This window comes from Camelus bactrianus, chromosome 15, assembly GCF_048773025.1.
Source record: "Camelus bactrianus isolate YW-2024 breed Bactrian camel chromosome 15, ASM4877302v1, whole genome shotgun sequence".
In the NCBI taxonomy this organism is placed as follows: Eukaryota; Metazoa; Chordata; class Mammalia; order Artiodactyla; family Camelidae; genus Camelus; species Camelus bactrianus.
The window spans coordinates 41,734,960-41,748,165 of record NC_133553.1 but is presented as its reverse complement, the minus strand read 5'-3'; the positions used below and the strand labels follow the sequence as shown (position 1 = coordinate 41,748,165).

Sequence of the window (13,206 nt, the reverse complement as noted above, 5' to 3'; positions counted from 1 at the left end):
GGGACAGTCCTGGATGGCTTTACATGGAGCCCAAGATTAGCAGAACCATCTTCCCTTCCAGTTCTTCTTGATTTACTCTAGGAAGACTGTCTTAATTCTCTAGCTTTCTTCCTTCTACCCATATTTCCATGTCATTATGCAGAGTTAATATATTTAAATTCTTAATGCTTTTTCCCTTTCATGGGACCTCCATAACAGAAGTGGTTTCTGGTTCGTGTTTGACTGGGTGTCTTTTTATTGCCCTGAAAGGAGCAGATATGCTCCCTTGAGGATGCCCCAAATGTTAGGACCTTCTCAACAGAGCAGATGATCTTGGCATTCTAGAAGAACTCAACAAGCCACGGCTTGTACAGAAGGACCCACACCCATGGCCTGGGGAAAATGTCAGGGTCCCAGCCCCTCTCTTGATACTGGAGATCAAGGTTTCCAGCCTGAGGTTCTCTGCTCGGGAGCCTGAATCACAATTCCTCTCTTCCACCCAGCACTGACATTGGCTTTTCAGTGTGATACTGGCCCCTGCTAATTTTAGGGACACCCATCTTACATAGGGAACATTTCTAAAGGCATGTGCCTGGCTCCAGCTCCCAGATTCTGATTCATCATCAGAGATCTGGTGAACCAGCACATGACCTGATGAGAAATGTTTCATTCATTTAATTAAAGCAGGTGCTGTGCACCTTCCATGTAGCAGGCTCTGCTCTAGGAACTGGGGATCAGTGAACAAAAGAGACAGAAGTCCCTACCCTTACAGAGATACCTCTATTACAGAGACAATAAGCAGAACCATTAAATAAATTATATAGTGTATACAAAGTAGTAAGTTTTATATAGAAAAACAAAATAGGGGAAATGGTCACTTAACTTTTCAATAACGTCCTTATTATCCTAAATCCCAAATCCATCTTTCTTTTTTTGGCCTCGTTGCCTGAACATTACCCCAGTTGCTCCCTTGGGTGAATGAGATGGGTGTTTTCTAACATGGGACAGGATCCCGACTCTAATCTTGTGAGTTTAGGCAGGAGGGCTTGAGCCCCTGACGTGATGTCTCGCTGCTTGTCTCCTAGAGGACTTGTCCTCATTTATCAGGCAGCAAAGAAGAAACTCTTTGGATAAAAAAAAAAATAATAGCAGAGAGTCACCGTGGAAACGGAACGAGCTTCTTTTTGAAGTGCGGTCACGGTCTGATGGTCTGAGGTTGGGGGCCAGGGCAGTAATTGGCACCCTAGATGGATGGTCAGATAAGGAGAGTCGTCCTCCAGCGTCATCGCTTTCTCCAGAAGCCTTTAAGTGCTTGCCTTCGTAGTGGATTAGAATTTATGGTTGCTTTAATGTTGCCTTAGAAACAGATTAATTGCTTAGCTTTGAGACTTTCAGTCAGCAAGAATCACACAGAAGGGGATTCCAGGTCCTGATGGAGAGTCAAGGAGTTCCTTGGAATAACCCCAGCTGCCAATCAACAGAATGAGATGAAGCCGCCTTGAGCCCAGGGCTGGTGGGGATGGCAGAGGTGTTCCTTCTGTCGCTGAGTCGAGTTCTCCTTGTGGTCAAAACTGGCTATACCTCCACAAGGCTGCCTGCCTACTCCTCAGACCTCCACTGTGGCAGGCTCTTCCTCACTCTTTACAAGGGCAGTTGGAGAAAAATCTGTCTTGGATGTACATACTCCATTTCTAGGACCTCTGCCTTCAACACAGGTTGCTGGGCTCACTCAGTTTGATATCTGTTCACCATCCTTTGTCGTTGCCATTCAGGTCTGTAATCTGTAGGTACTGTGGTGGTTTGGTTTGTTTTAAAATAAGTAGTGAGCACAAGAAAACGTGGGTAATCTTGATGCTGTGTTGAAGGCTCCTTTGGAGGATGTAATGGATACCCCCAAGCAAGAACTGGCCATGGGTGTCCGAGTTGATCTGAAACCACCATGAAAACCAGCCTCTTCCAGAGTTCAGTAGAGCAGTGCAGAATATTCAAAAGCCAGGCAGCAGACCAACATAAGACAGCCTCCATTTCCTGCTTAATTTTCATAGAAATATGTATTTGAGAAGATAGCAGAGACAGTCAAGTAGATCTCCTAGAATCTAATGACAGAAGAAAGACCCTGAAAGAATGGAGACAAAAAAAGAAGAAGAAGAAGAAGAAGAAGAAGGGACTCACATGTAGATAACACCTACCCCACAGCCTCACAAGCATTTGGATTTGGTACTACTTTTATAAAGAAACTGAAGTCCAAGGAGCTCTTTTCAGTTGCTTTATGGCCAATAAGCTATAGCAGTGTTTTTTTTGTCCACTGATTTTACAAATTATAATACCACCACCTTTGGAATAGAATTGTGACATTTTTGAGTTAACCTTAGAAGCCCCCTTCCTTTTTCTCTGATAGTGATGATGATTTTTTACCGCTCCATCCACCCTGAGACACCTGTTCCCTTTTGGCTGAGAACATATTGTGAGATGTGGATTGGGGCAGGGCTTTTTCTTGGCAGACCTAAGAGATTGCCCTGAGAGGTCATGTAGAAGAGGTTGCCAGGTAATTGCTAAAAGGCAGGAGAGTGAGACGAAGCTATCTCTAGGAACATTCCAGCCCACATGTCACCTCACAGCTGTTGACGCTTGTCTGCTCTTGCCTCTAATCCGTAGGATGAAACCTGGCTTGACGGAAACCTTCCATGGGCCTTTTGCTACCTACCTAGGTCCTCTTAACCCCACGTGGAAGGCAAGAGTTTTTCCAGTGGGCTAGTCCAAGCCTGAATCCAGTAGTTCTCAAAGATAACTTTGTTCTCAAAGATAACTTTGTACGCTGTCAAGGATGATCGAATGCAGCAGTGAATTATATCTGATGCAGAGACAGGCCAGAATTTGAATCTTAGTTCAAGAGTTTATTAGCCGTATGACTTTCAGCAAGTACCAAGCCCATCTGAGCATTGGTTGTCTCACCTACAAATGGACTAATAATGTCTATTACGTAAGGTTATTGTTGGGCACTGTGCACTGCACAGCTCCAGGGGGTGCTAGCCACACAGACTGATTGAAATGGCAACCCTGAGGGTTGTTGTAACAGGGCAATGCTGGCTCTTGTAAGTATTAGATACAATGATCATGTAAAGAATTCACATGGTATCTGGAACAGTGTTTGAGAGCGGAGCCTGGTATTACTGTCACAGGCAATCCCCTGCGATTTGCCTTTATGCCATTTTAGGATTTGCTTCTAATAAGGAAAATAGTCTGGGGGCACAGAAAACACAACCTGCAAAGACCTGGAGGCAAGCAAATGTTGTCGTCTTCAGGGAATGGAAAGAATTTCTATATTTTGGAACTCAGAGGCCAGATCCTAAAAGGTCTAAACAGCCTATTGAGGGGTCTGTGTTTGTCTCCAGGGAAGTAGGCAACCCCTAAAGAGTTGTCAGGGACGTGAAAGAGTCAGGTCTGCACTGGAGCAAGTGCATTTTGGCTGCGAGGTGAAGAACTGGCTGGTGAAAGTTGGCAGTGATCTGAAGGGAGGGGTTCGTTCTGTCAGTCCTGGAGCAGACACAGCTGTGAATCTCTGTTCAGTGCTGGGTCTCTGTATTCTGTTCTGCTCTCTGTGAGCAAACACCTTTCTGATCCTTACAGGTTACCAAGACATTTTAAGTTGCAAATCTTCCAAAAGGGTTACTGCAAATGTTTCTTTCTACTTTGTAAACTTTAGATCTTTACTACATCATTATATATACATGCCAGGCACTGGGATTACTTATAAATCAGATTTTTTTTTTAATAATAGGCAAAAACTCTCCTCTTTGTTCTACCCTTGACCCTCCAGGCTATTCTTCACTGAATCAGCAGAGATCATTTTATTTTATTTTATTTTATTTTTTTATGGGTCTCTTTCTTTTAAATTTCTTTTTAATTTTTTTATTCTTATATTTTATTGAAGTGTAATCAGTTTACAATGTTAGTTTCAGGTATACAGCATACACATACATACACATTTATGTTTTTTTCAGTTTCTTTTTCATTACAGCTCATTACAAGAAATTGAGCATAGTTCCCTGTGCTATACAGTAGGTCCTTGTTGTTTATCCATTTTATACATAGTAAGGTGTTATCTGTTAATCCCAAACTCCTAATCTATCCCTCCCCCCATATTTCTCCCACCTGGTAACCGCAGCAGAGAGATCATTTTAGAAGGAAAATCAGCTCATATCACACTTCTGATTAGAACCTCCCTATGATTCCCATCTGTCTCACAGTCAAAGCCAACATCATATGGTGGCCTCAGCGCCCCTCCTGGTCCATCCCCGCCTCGCTCCCCTCACTCACTGCCCTCTCATTGCACTGGTTTCTCCATGGGCCCCAGACTACGCAAAGCACAATTCCCATCAGGATCTTGACAATTCACTCGGAATTTTCTTCCTGCAAATATCCACAAAGGTTGGGCTATTGCTTCCTTTGAGACTTTGCTCAAATGTCTCCTTATCAGAGAGGCCACCTTTAAACCATCGAGTGTAAAATCATGTATGCCACGTGTGTGCACACACAGACATACACTCACACACTGACACACACACACAGACTTCTGGTCCTACTGACTCTGCTCCCCACCCCTCCACTACAACAGCACTTTTAACGATCTGACATTTAACATTCATACTTACCTGTTTGTTTCCTGCCCATTCGAATATAAAGCCCACAAAGACAAACTTTTTTTACTCATTGAATGCTCAGGACCTAGAAGAGAGCCTAGCATGTCATTTTAACATCTGTCTAGGCGGCCCTCGTCAATATTTGTGGGAGAAATGACTGCAGAGGGAGTTAGCACGAGGCCTTCCTCTGCTCTTACAGGCCAGTTCAATGTCACCTTGTTTTCAGGAGAGCTCCTCCAGCCCACTCAAGCCCTGCAATGACTGAATAAGTAGACACGCTGACCATGAACTCTTGCATTTTTGGAAAATGCTCTGCTTCTATTTTTTTTGACCTTTTACTGAGAATGGAATTCTACCACCAGGGCCCTCTGCTGTGTCTTCTTTAGCATGGGAAAAATGTCAGAGCTTATCTCCCAATAGTGATGAGCTAAAAAAAGGGCCTTAGGCGATGGTGGGCTCTCTGAGGGTTTGCCAGAAAGTGCTGGACTTGGTGAGGGGTTCTCCTGGGCCCTGGTGTGGTTTTCAGTAGCAAACCATCCGTGGCAAACACAGGCCGGAGAATACAGGTGGATGTTGGGGTGACTCTCAGACAGCCTAAGGCTCTGAGGGGCTCCAACCCAGCTCCACTTTTAACTTTGTGTCAGACCTCAGGGCTTTGCTCTGATTCAGAACCCTTCCTTCTAGCACTGTGTTATCTGATGTCATAACTGGCCTTTTGGATCCGAGTTACCCTGACTTAGAGCAGACCCTTCTCTGCTTCAGCACACCCCCAGCCAAAGCCCCAGGGGCAGAGGTGATATGAGGTCACTGAGAGACACAAAGCCTGGTAAGCAAAGCAGAGTGGTGGACAGAGCCACCATGGACCTAAATTCGCCCACCAGCGATGCTGTTGCCATATCCCTGATTACCTACATCCTTCATCACCTGTGTACTTTGTGGTCACTGTCCTTTTGCCACATGAGCTCATTTAGGTGGAATTATTACCCTTGTGTGTTTTGGTCATCTGAATCCTCTACAGAACTAATATGTGTTTTCAAATGACCGTGAAAGGGATGACTTCGACTTGGAGAAGGAAGATTTTATGGCTGGTAACACTGATTTCACAGGCTGCCAGGCAAGAGTCTGAGACACGCCTAGACCTGGTTATCTCCCTTTCCTGTTGCGGACGGCCTGCAGGTTCTAGAACGAGATCTGTACACAGATGTGAAGAGCTGTGCTTAAAGAACCAGACTCCCAGCTGCTCCTGCATCAGGAGACCCGAGCTTGCTGAGGAGAAGGAGGAAGTGTGCTCTCAGCAAAACATGCTTTTAAAAACTGCCCTTAATGTGTGGGAATATTGCCTTATGGCAGATTTTTTTTTCTCCCTCAAGTACAAATACCACTGGGCTTTGATTGCAGCCCAGTTTAAAGATCACTCTGTGTTTCCAAGACCAATAGGACACAATTTCATGAAGTGCAGTGTAAACCGTGTTCCAGAATTTAAGATCATCACCAAACCTTGTGTTGGTAGGATTTTGAAAGTCTGAATGTCATAACCTCTACCTTAACAAGGTGATTTTGGCAATGAAACAGTTTCTGGAAGATGATTGTACTAAGCAGAATTTTAAAGAAAATCTGCTTGAGCAACAGGGAGAAAGTTATTTAATGCTTCAAAAGTTTTTTTCTTTCCTTTTATTGGCTGTTAACAGGCATACATGTGTATTCAGTGAGGCAAGGTTTTAATTGAACTTTGCATTCCAATAAGTCTGTTGTATACATTGCTCAGGGGATGGGGACTACATGGAGAAAATCCACAAAGGGAGAGATTGAGTTGTAACCTTTACAAAGGATTGCTTAATCACAGATGGGTTCTTAGAATCATGATTCATCATAGACGTGGTGATAGTCAAATATAAACAAATCACTGGTAAACATAATAAAAATAAGTCATTAGTCATGCTTTGGATCTGGCTCTAATGGTGTGATTCTTTTTTCCACCCTCCCCCCATCTTTTTCCCAGTAGGTGGGGACGATAGTTGGAACTCAGCCATCGTACGACATGCTGCGATTCAATCTCTCCCCCACCTTTTTGATGGGATTTCATCTGTTAGCCATGCTGGTTCTCTTATTTTCCCACGTGGACCCTGTAAGTGCTGAGACAGAAATGGAAGGAGAAGGCAATGAAACAGGCGAATGTACGGGCTCGTATTACTGTAAGAAAGGGGTAATCTTACCCATTTGGGAGCCCCAAGATCCTTCCTTTGGGGACAAAATTGCTAGAGCGACTGTGTATTTTGTGGCCATGGTCTACATGTTTCTTGGCGTCTCTATCATTGCCGACCGATTCATGTCCTCTATAGAGGTCATCACGTCTCAAGAAAAAGAAATCACCATAAAGAAACCCAATGGTGAGACCACCAAGACGACTGTGAGGATCTGGAATGAGACGGTCTCCAACCTGACCTTGATGGCCCTGGGCTCCTCGGCGCCAGAGATCCTCCTCTCAGTGATTGAAGTGTGTGGCCACAACTTCACTGCAGGAGACCTCGGCCCGAGCACAATCGTGGGGAGCGCTGCGTTCAACATGTTCATCATCATCGCGCTTTGTGTTTACGTGGTCCCGGATGGGGAGACCAGGAAGATCAAGCATTTGCGTGTGTTCTTTGTGACGGCAGCTTGGAGCATCTTTGCATATACCTGGCTTTACATTATTCTGTCTGTCATCTCTCCTGGGGTCGTGGAGGTCTGGGAAGGTTTGCTGACTTTCTTCTTCTTTCCCATCTGTGTTGTGTTCGCTTGGGTGGCAGATAGGAGGCTTCTGTTTTACAAGTATGTCTACAAGAGGTATCGGGCTGGCAAGCAGAGGGGAATGATTATCGAACATGAAGGAGACAGGCCATCTTCCAAGACTGAAATTGAAATGGATGGGAAGGTGGTCAATTCCCATGTTGACAGTTTCTTAGATGGTGCTCTGGTTCTGGAGGTGGACGAGAGGGACCAAGATGAGGAAGAAGCCAGGCGAGAAATGGCTCGGATTCTGAAGGAACTCAAGCAGAAGCATCCAGAGAAAGAAATAGAGCAATTGATAGAATTAGCTAACTACCAGGTCTTAAGTCAACAGCAAAAGAGTCGAGCATTTTACCGCATTCAAGCTACCCGCCTGATGACTGGAGCAGGCAACATTTTAAAGAGGCATGCCGCTGACCAAGCAAGGAAGGCTGTCAGCATGCACGAGGTCAACACAGAAGTGGCTGAAAATGACCCTGTCAGTAAGATCTTCTTTGAACAAGGGACATATCAGTGTCTGGAGAACTGTGGTACTGTAGCCCTGACCATTATCCGCAGAGGTGGTGATTTGACCAACACAGTGTTTGTTGACTTCAGAACAGAGGATGGTACGGCCAACGCCGGGTCTGATTATGAATTTACTGAAGGGACTGTGGTCTTTAAGCCCGGTGAGACCCAGAAGGAAATCAGAGTCGGCATCATTGATGACGATATCTTTGAGGAGGATGAGAATTTCCTTGTGCATCTCAGCAACGTCAAAGTATCTGCCGAAGCCTCGGAAGATGGCATCCTGGAAGCCAATCACGTCTCTACACTCGCTTGCCTGGGGTCTCCCTCCACTGCCACCGTGACTATTTTTGATGATGACCACGCAGGCATCTTTACTTTTGAGGAGCCCGTGACTCATGTGAGTGAGAGCATCGGCATCATGGAGGTGAAAGTGCTGAGAACGTCTGGAGCTCGCGGAAACGTCATCGTTCCCTACAGAACCATTGAAGGCACTGCCAGAGGTGGAGGGGAGGACTTTGAGGACACTTGTGGAGAGCTCGAATTCCAGAACGATGAAATTGTGTAAGTTCTCTCTTTTTATTTTAATACCTGTGTGTGTGTGTGTGGTTGAGTGTTTGTGGATGTGCCAGTGTGTGCACGTTTTTTAAAACCTGAATGGCAAAGAAAATGTGGAATAGTTACTATGTAAGACCACTTTCAAATTATCAAAATATCCTAATTTCTAGCTCATGAGACAGTAATCAGTATGCTATATACGCAGAGATCTGAAGTTGATTTTATTTTTTACTTTTGGACTGTTAACAGCTTTTAAGTACCTCTATAGATCATGATAGAATGAGTGTCCTGCACAGTTTATCCAACTGCTTATCATGGGTTGAAAAAATGTGTGTTCTATCTTGATCACGTAATATACACACAGAAAGGGAATATTTAAAACATCACATTAGGTCCTAACTTCATTATTGAGTACAGATTGGGAAAGCCCAAAAAGGAACCATCTCGGAAAAGAATTTCCTGGCTAACAGGGCTGGCTGAAATGACTTCTGCTGCTTTTATCTGACACTGTTTTTGTGATAATATAAGATAATGTTTCTGCTTAAATGCTAATGCTTAATTATGACTTAATGATCAATCCTGCCTTTCAGTTTTATGCCACTGGGGAAAAGTCATAAAGCTCTTACTTAGTTCCAGTCTGATTTTACTTTACATGATGGAACAAACCCTTTTGTCCTACTAGTATAGGGTTGGGGGAGGAAATAAGATTCTGTCCAAGCATCCGAGTTGACAGGGAGCAGATCAGAGAAAAGAAGTGGGAACAATTTACTCTTCCTTTTGGTACTTTACAGTGACACTTGCCAGTGTTGTAACACAGGATGTCTGGTTGTGCAATGATTCTTCTGTTGACAGCTGCTGTTTAGAGAGCTATTGTTCCTTCCTTGCCTAGGGGAGCGGGCGTCACACTCACCAAAAGCAAACCAGAAAATGTGGCTCAATGAGCAGTATCCAAAATGGAAGGAAGCAAGGAAGAAAGGAAACTATTTTTATATCTGCAGGGTGTCAGAGGACATTCAAATGAACAATTATGTTGGTGGAATCATTGGCAACTTGGGAATTTCAGGGAAAATAATATAAAATATAGTTTGTTCTAGAGATGGTTAACTTTGGTGTAAATGACGTGTGATAGATATATCAAATGGCGAGTACATTCTCTCCAAGATGAAACTGCTCCTACAGTAAGTGTAAGGGAAATTAACACAAAGTTGGGGGTGGGGATGGGCAGAGGGAACAGATTTTCCTAAAAGAGCCTCCCCATGTCTTTCACCTCTTTGACATTACATTATAGGGTGGACAAATAGTGTATTATCACAATGAAATCAAGCAAAGAGATTTTAATAGCCATCTTTGGATGTGTGGGTGGGATAGCTTTTGCTGAATATCTGTTTTACGTTGGTTCCTGTGGGTTAACGTTCCCTTAGTGAGATGTGTTTTCTTGGGGCAAGTATTTTACTGAAAGATGATAATATAGTAGCAAATGAATACCTTACATACCCAAGGAAGGATTGTCCCAAAAGCCTGTGTAGAATGTGATCCTGCCTGCATTAGCCCATAAACTTAATTTCTTTAGGAGGAAACCTTTCTCATTACATTTTCCAGTCATTTCAATTATTGAACCCTCTTGTATTAGGTACACTTTTACATGGATTACAAATGCTGTTGCATGTGTTTAAGGGAATATTGTGTGTTACTAAGTGAACTCACAAGGGGAGCTCTTAAATATGACCAAATTGGTGTTTAGTTTTGTTTACTCATTTTGCTTAGGATGTTTTCTCAAGAAAATTTGCTTTTGCTTTCTCTTGAGGATAATGGCTCTGTATTTGAGGGGTAGGCTTTCCCTATCTAATCTGCTGTCCAGGACGTTTTTACTAAACCATAAACAAATAACTTTCTTTTAGGCATAGTGTAGCAGAAGAAGAAGAAAGAAAAAAACCCACAGTGATTTGATGGTATAATTTATTCTGCCAACATTAAAACTCACCCTATGCCATTGAATTCATTTAATTCTTGCTAAGGAAGGAATATTGCCAAATTTCAGTGTTAGAAATTTAGACACCGTGTGAAAACTTGTAAGAATCAGTGGAATTATCAGCATGCCATCTCTGTATATATGTTGTCAGGAATGTTCTAGAACAATTGCCAATTCCTAGTTTCATAAAATTCTTCTTGGATTTTATTTACTAAGTTGAAATATGAAATTTTAGAAATGGAAAAACATTTCATTTATAAGTGAAATGAAATTATAGCCTTATGTTTTTTCCTTCTTTCTAGAATTTTAATTTTAAAGAGTTTTCATCTTACAGAGTTTTCCTACTGACGAGGTTTGTAGATGGTTATTAGGTCTATTGCTTGAATACATTTGCTGGGGTGACTGGGACTTAGCCTTAAGCTAGGCTCCAAGGATTCAAACAATGCTTCTAGACAAATATAGTATTATTAAAGATCCCTTATTCTTTGTTTTTTTTTAATGGATCATTTTTCCTCTGGTTGTTATTTCCAATGCCAGGTCCACACAGTCAGATCCAAGTGAAAGAGAGTTCGTCATCATGCAGTGAGGTTGAGCTATGTAGACTCTACTCAATTTATCTTTAAAAATGAATTTACATTTCATCCAATTACACAGTTAATCTTGAGAGATGACTTTCTTAAAAACCTACCATACATCAAAGGTTGACACCATTGAGTTTTATTAAATACTTTTAAACATGTTTTTTTGTTTGTTAGTTTGTTTAATGCTGTACATGAAGCCAGAGTTTGTGATTCTTTCCAGAGCACCATAAAAGAGATTCCTGGAAAAGCCTGGATTTAGAGTATATTGAATTTTAAGAAGTCATTAACCAAGGTAAAAATAGGGTCCAGTCTGATCAGATATAGATAGGAGGTAGTCGCCTTTATCGATTCACTGATTTTCAAGAACAAGATAATTTCCTAATCCTTGACCTCATTTTTAGTGTAGAGGAAGTCATTTAAGTTTATAACATAAGCAAGTCTGTACCTATTCATTCATATTTTTAAGTAAATGAGTTGAATTATTTCAGCTTGACCTTTTTAAAAATCAAAATCAGTATTTGAGGAAAATATCGGTTAACTGGTAAGTGGTACTTGTCTCTAATAAAATATATTCTCAGCAAAACATTTTAAAATTATAATGCAAAAACCCATCAAATAGATATAATTAACAGCATATGCTGTTGTAGAAACTCAATCAGTGACCAATACTAAACCCATGCCAACTAATCTTGACTTTCAACAGGGAATTCTGTCTAAAGTAACAGCTAATAAAAAAATCAATGAAGAATATGCTAATTTGGTTTGTGGTTTGGTAGGTGATAGCCACAGATTCGAAATGCTAGTGATGTCTGTTCTTTCATGATGCTGGTTTAGTGATAATAATTATTACAAAACATTGTTTGGTCTTTCAAAGTCTAACATTAGCTTGACTGTTCTGGAAAATGTTAAGGTTAATTAACTAATGTAGATACAAATCAAATTTAATTACTTAGTTATAGGCCAGCAATAATATCATTTTTGGAAGATGATTCAAAAGATCATGAACATTTACTGTCATACATTTAAAATGCGAAGTTGGAAAGCGAAGTATGTAGGTTGGAAAATTTACATAATATATTGCTTAGCAAATCAGTTTACTGGGGCTTTCTAGCCATGATTTGTTAAGCAATGGATCTGTCCAAAGTTAACTTTATTTTTAAAACTATTACATTTTCAAGTATAATTGTAACTTCATTAACTCTAGCAAATGCAATATGCAAGACATTTCAACAAGTATACCTCTTGAATTCAAAATATTTACATCACTTTTTGAAAAATAAATAGAAAAGAAATAAAATTTTAGTACTTACAGGTTTTATGGAATCATTATTATTATATTACAGGGAAAATACTTTGTTTTTGCTATTTATATTATCAATATCCTTTTCTTGCTCTATAGAATTCCAAGGAATAAAGACCTAGCTGTATGAGATTGCAATTCAGTTCTGAGAGTAGAACAAATATGTAATATGAAAAGGCTGCCAGCTCTTTAAAAAATGAAGGAAAAAAAAACCAGTAAGAAAATTTAAAGTGACCAGAACAAGAATAATAATGGTGTATGTTTGGGAGAATCAGAAATGATGAAAAATACTAGAGATAATGTTAGACAAGAAAGGCTATTAACACATCTACCTTAAATCTGATCAATATTTAAGATTTACTGTGTGGCAGAAGAATTTTATCTGCCCCATTTAGCCTACCAAAATAATAAAGCATTTACACTGACATAAAATTTTCCTAAGTAATGTAAAAACTTTAGGTGGAATAATTTTGGGCTTTTAATGTATTTCTGCTTTGGTGGATTGTCTTTTCAGACTGGACTATCTGTCTCTTCTTAGAACCAAAACACATGTAGCATCATGTGCAAATCTAAATTGCAACTACAAGAAATGTTTTTATAAATGCATATGTTTCCATGAATGCATAACTGTTATAAAAATAAGACAGGGTAAGAGCCAGAAAATAAAAAATTTACAACTTCTAATTCACTACTACCAGGAGCCTAAATTGATTATGTGCTGAAGTGTTGTTTACCATGTCAACCAGCTTGTCGTGTTTGCTGTTGTAATCTCATTTTCCCACTGCTAATTAGAATTTGGGGTTGTAATATCGTTATGTAAAGAAATTTTATCTTAGCGAATGAGGAGATTTCATAGTTTAGACACACTGAAATACTTAAATTATGGACTCTTTTCTGAGTCATCAT

At 40.9% G+C, this 13,206-nt stretch overlaps 1 protein-coding gene across 18 annotated transcripts in view; it reads left to right on the top strand.

Annotated features, from left to right (window-relative positions):
- SLC8A1 (solute carrier family 8 member A1) overlaps positions 1 to 13,206 on the top strand; it is a 394,897-nt gene that overhangs the window by 72,556 nt on the left and 309,135 nt on the right. For 13 of the 18 annotated variants that reach the window (XR_012511892.1, XR_012511893.1, XM_010967683.3 and 10 more), the window contains one exon: positions 6,622 to 8,456. Coding sequence is in view for 16 of the 18 variants with exons in the window: in XM_010967683.3 (XP_010965985.1) it covers positions 6,622 to 8,456 (1,835 nt within the window). In the remaining 2 variants the exon portion in view is untranslated. Of the gene's footprint in view, positions 1 to 6,618; positions 8,457 to 13,206 lie in introns of all 18 variants that reach the window. The other 5 variants (XM_010967691.3, XM_074378768.1, XM_010967690.3 and 2 more) reach the window with 1 other exon arrangement.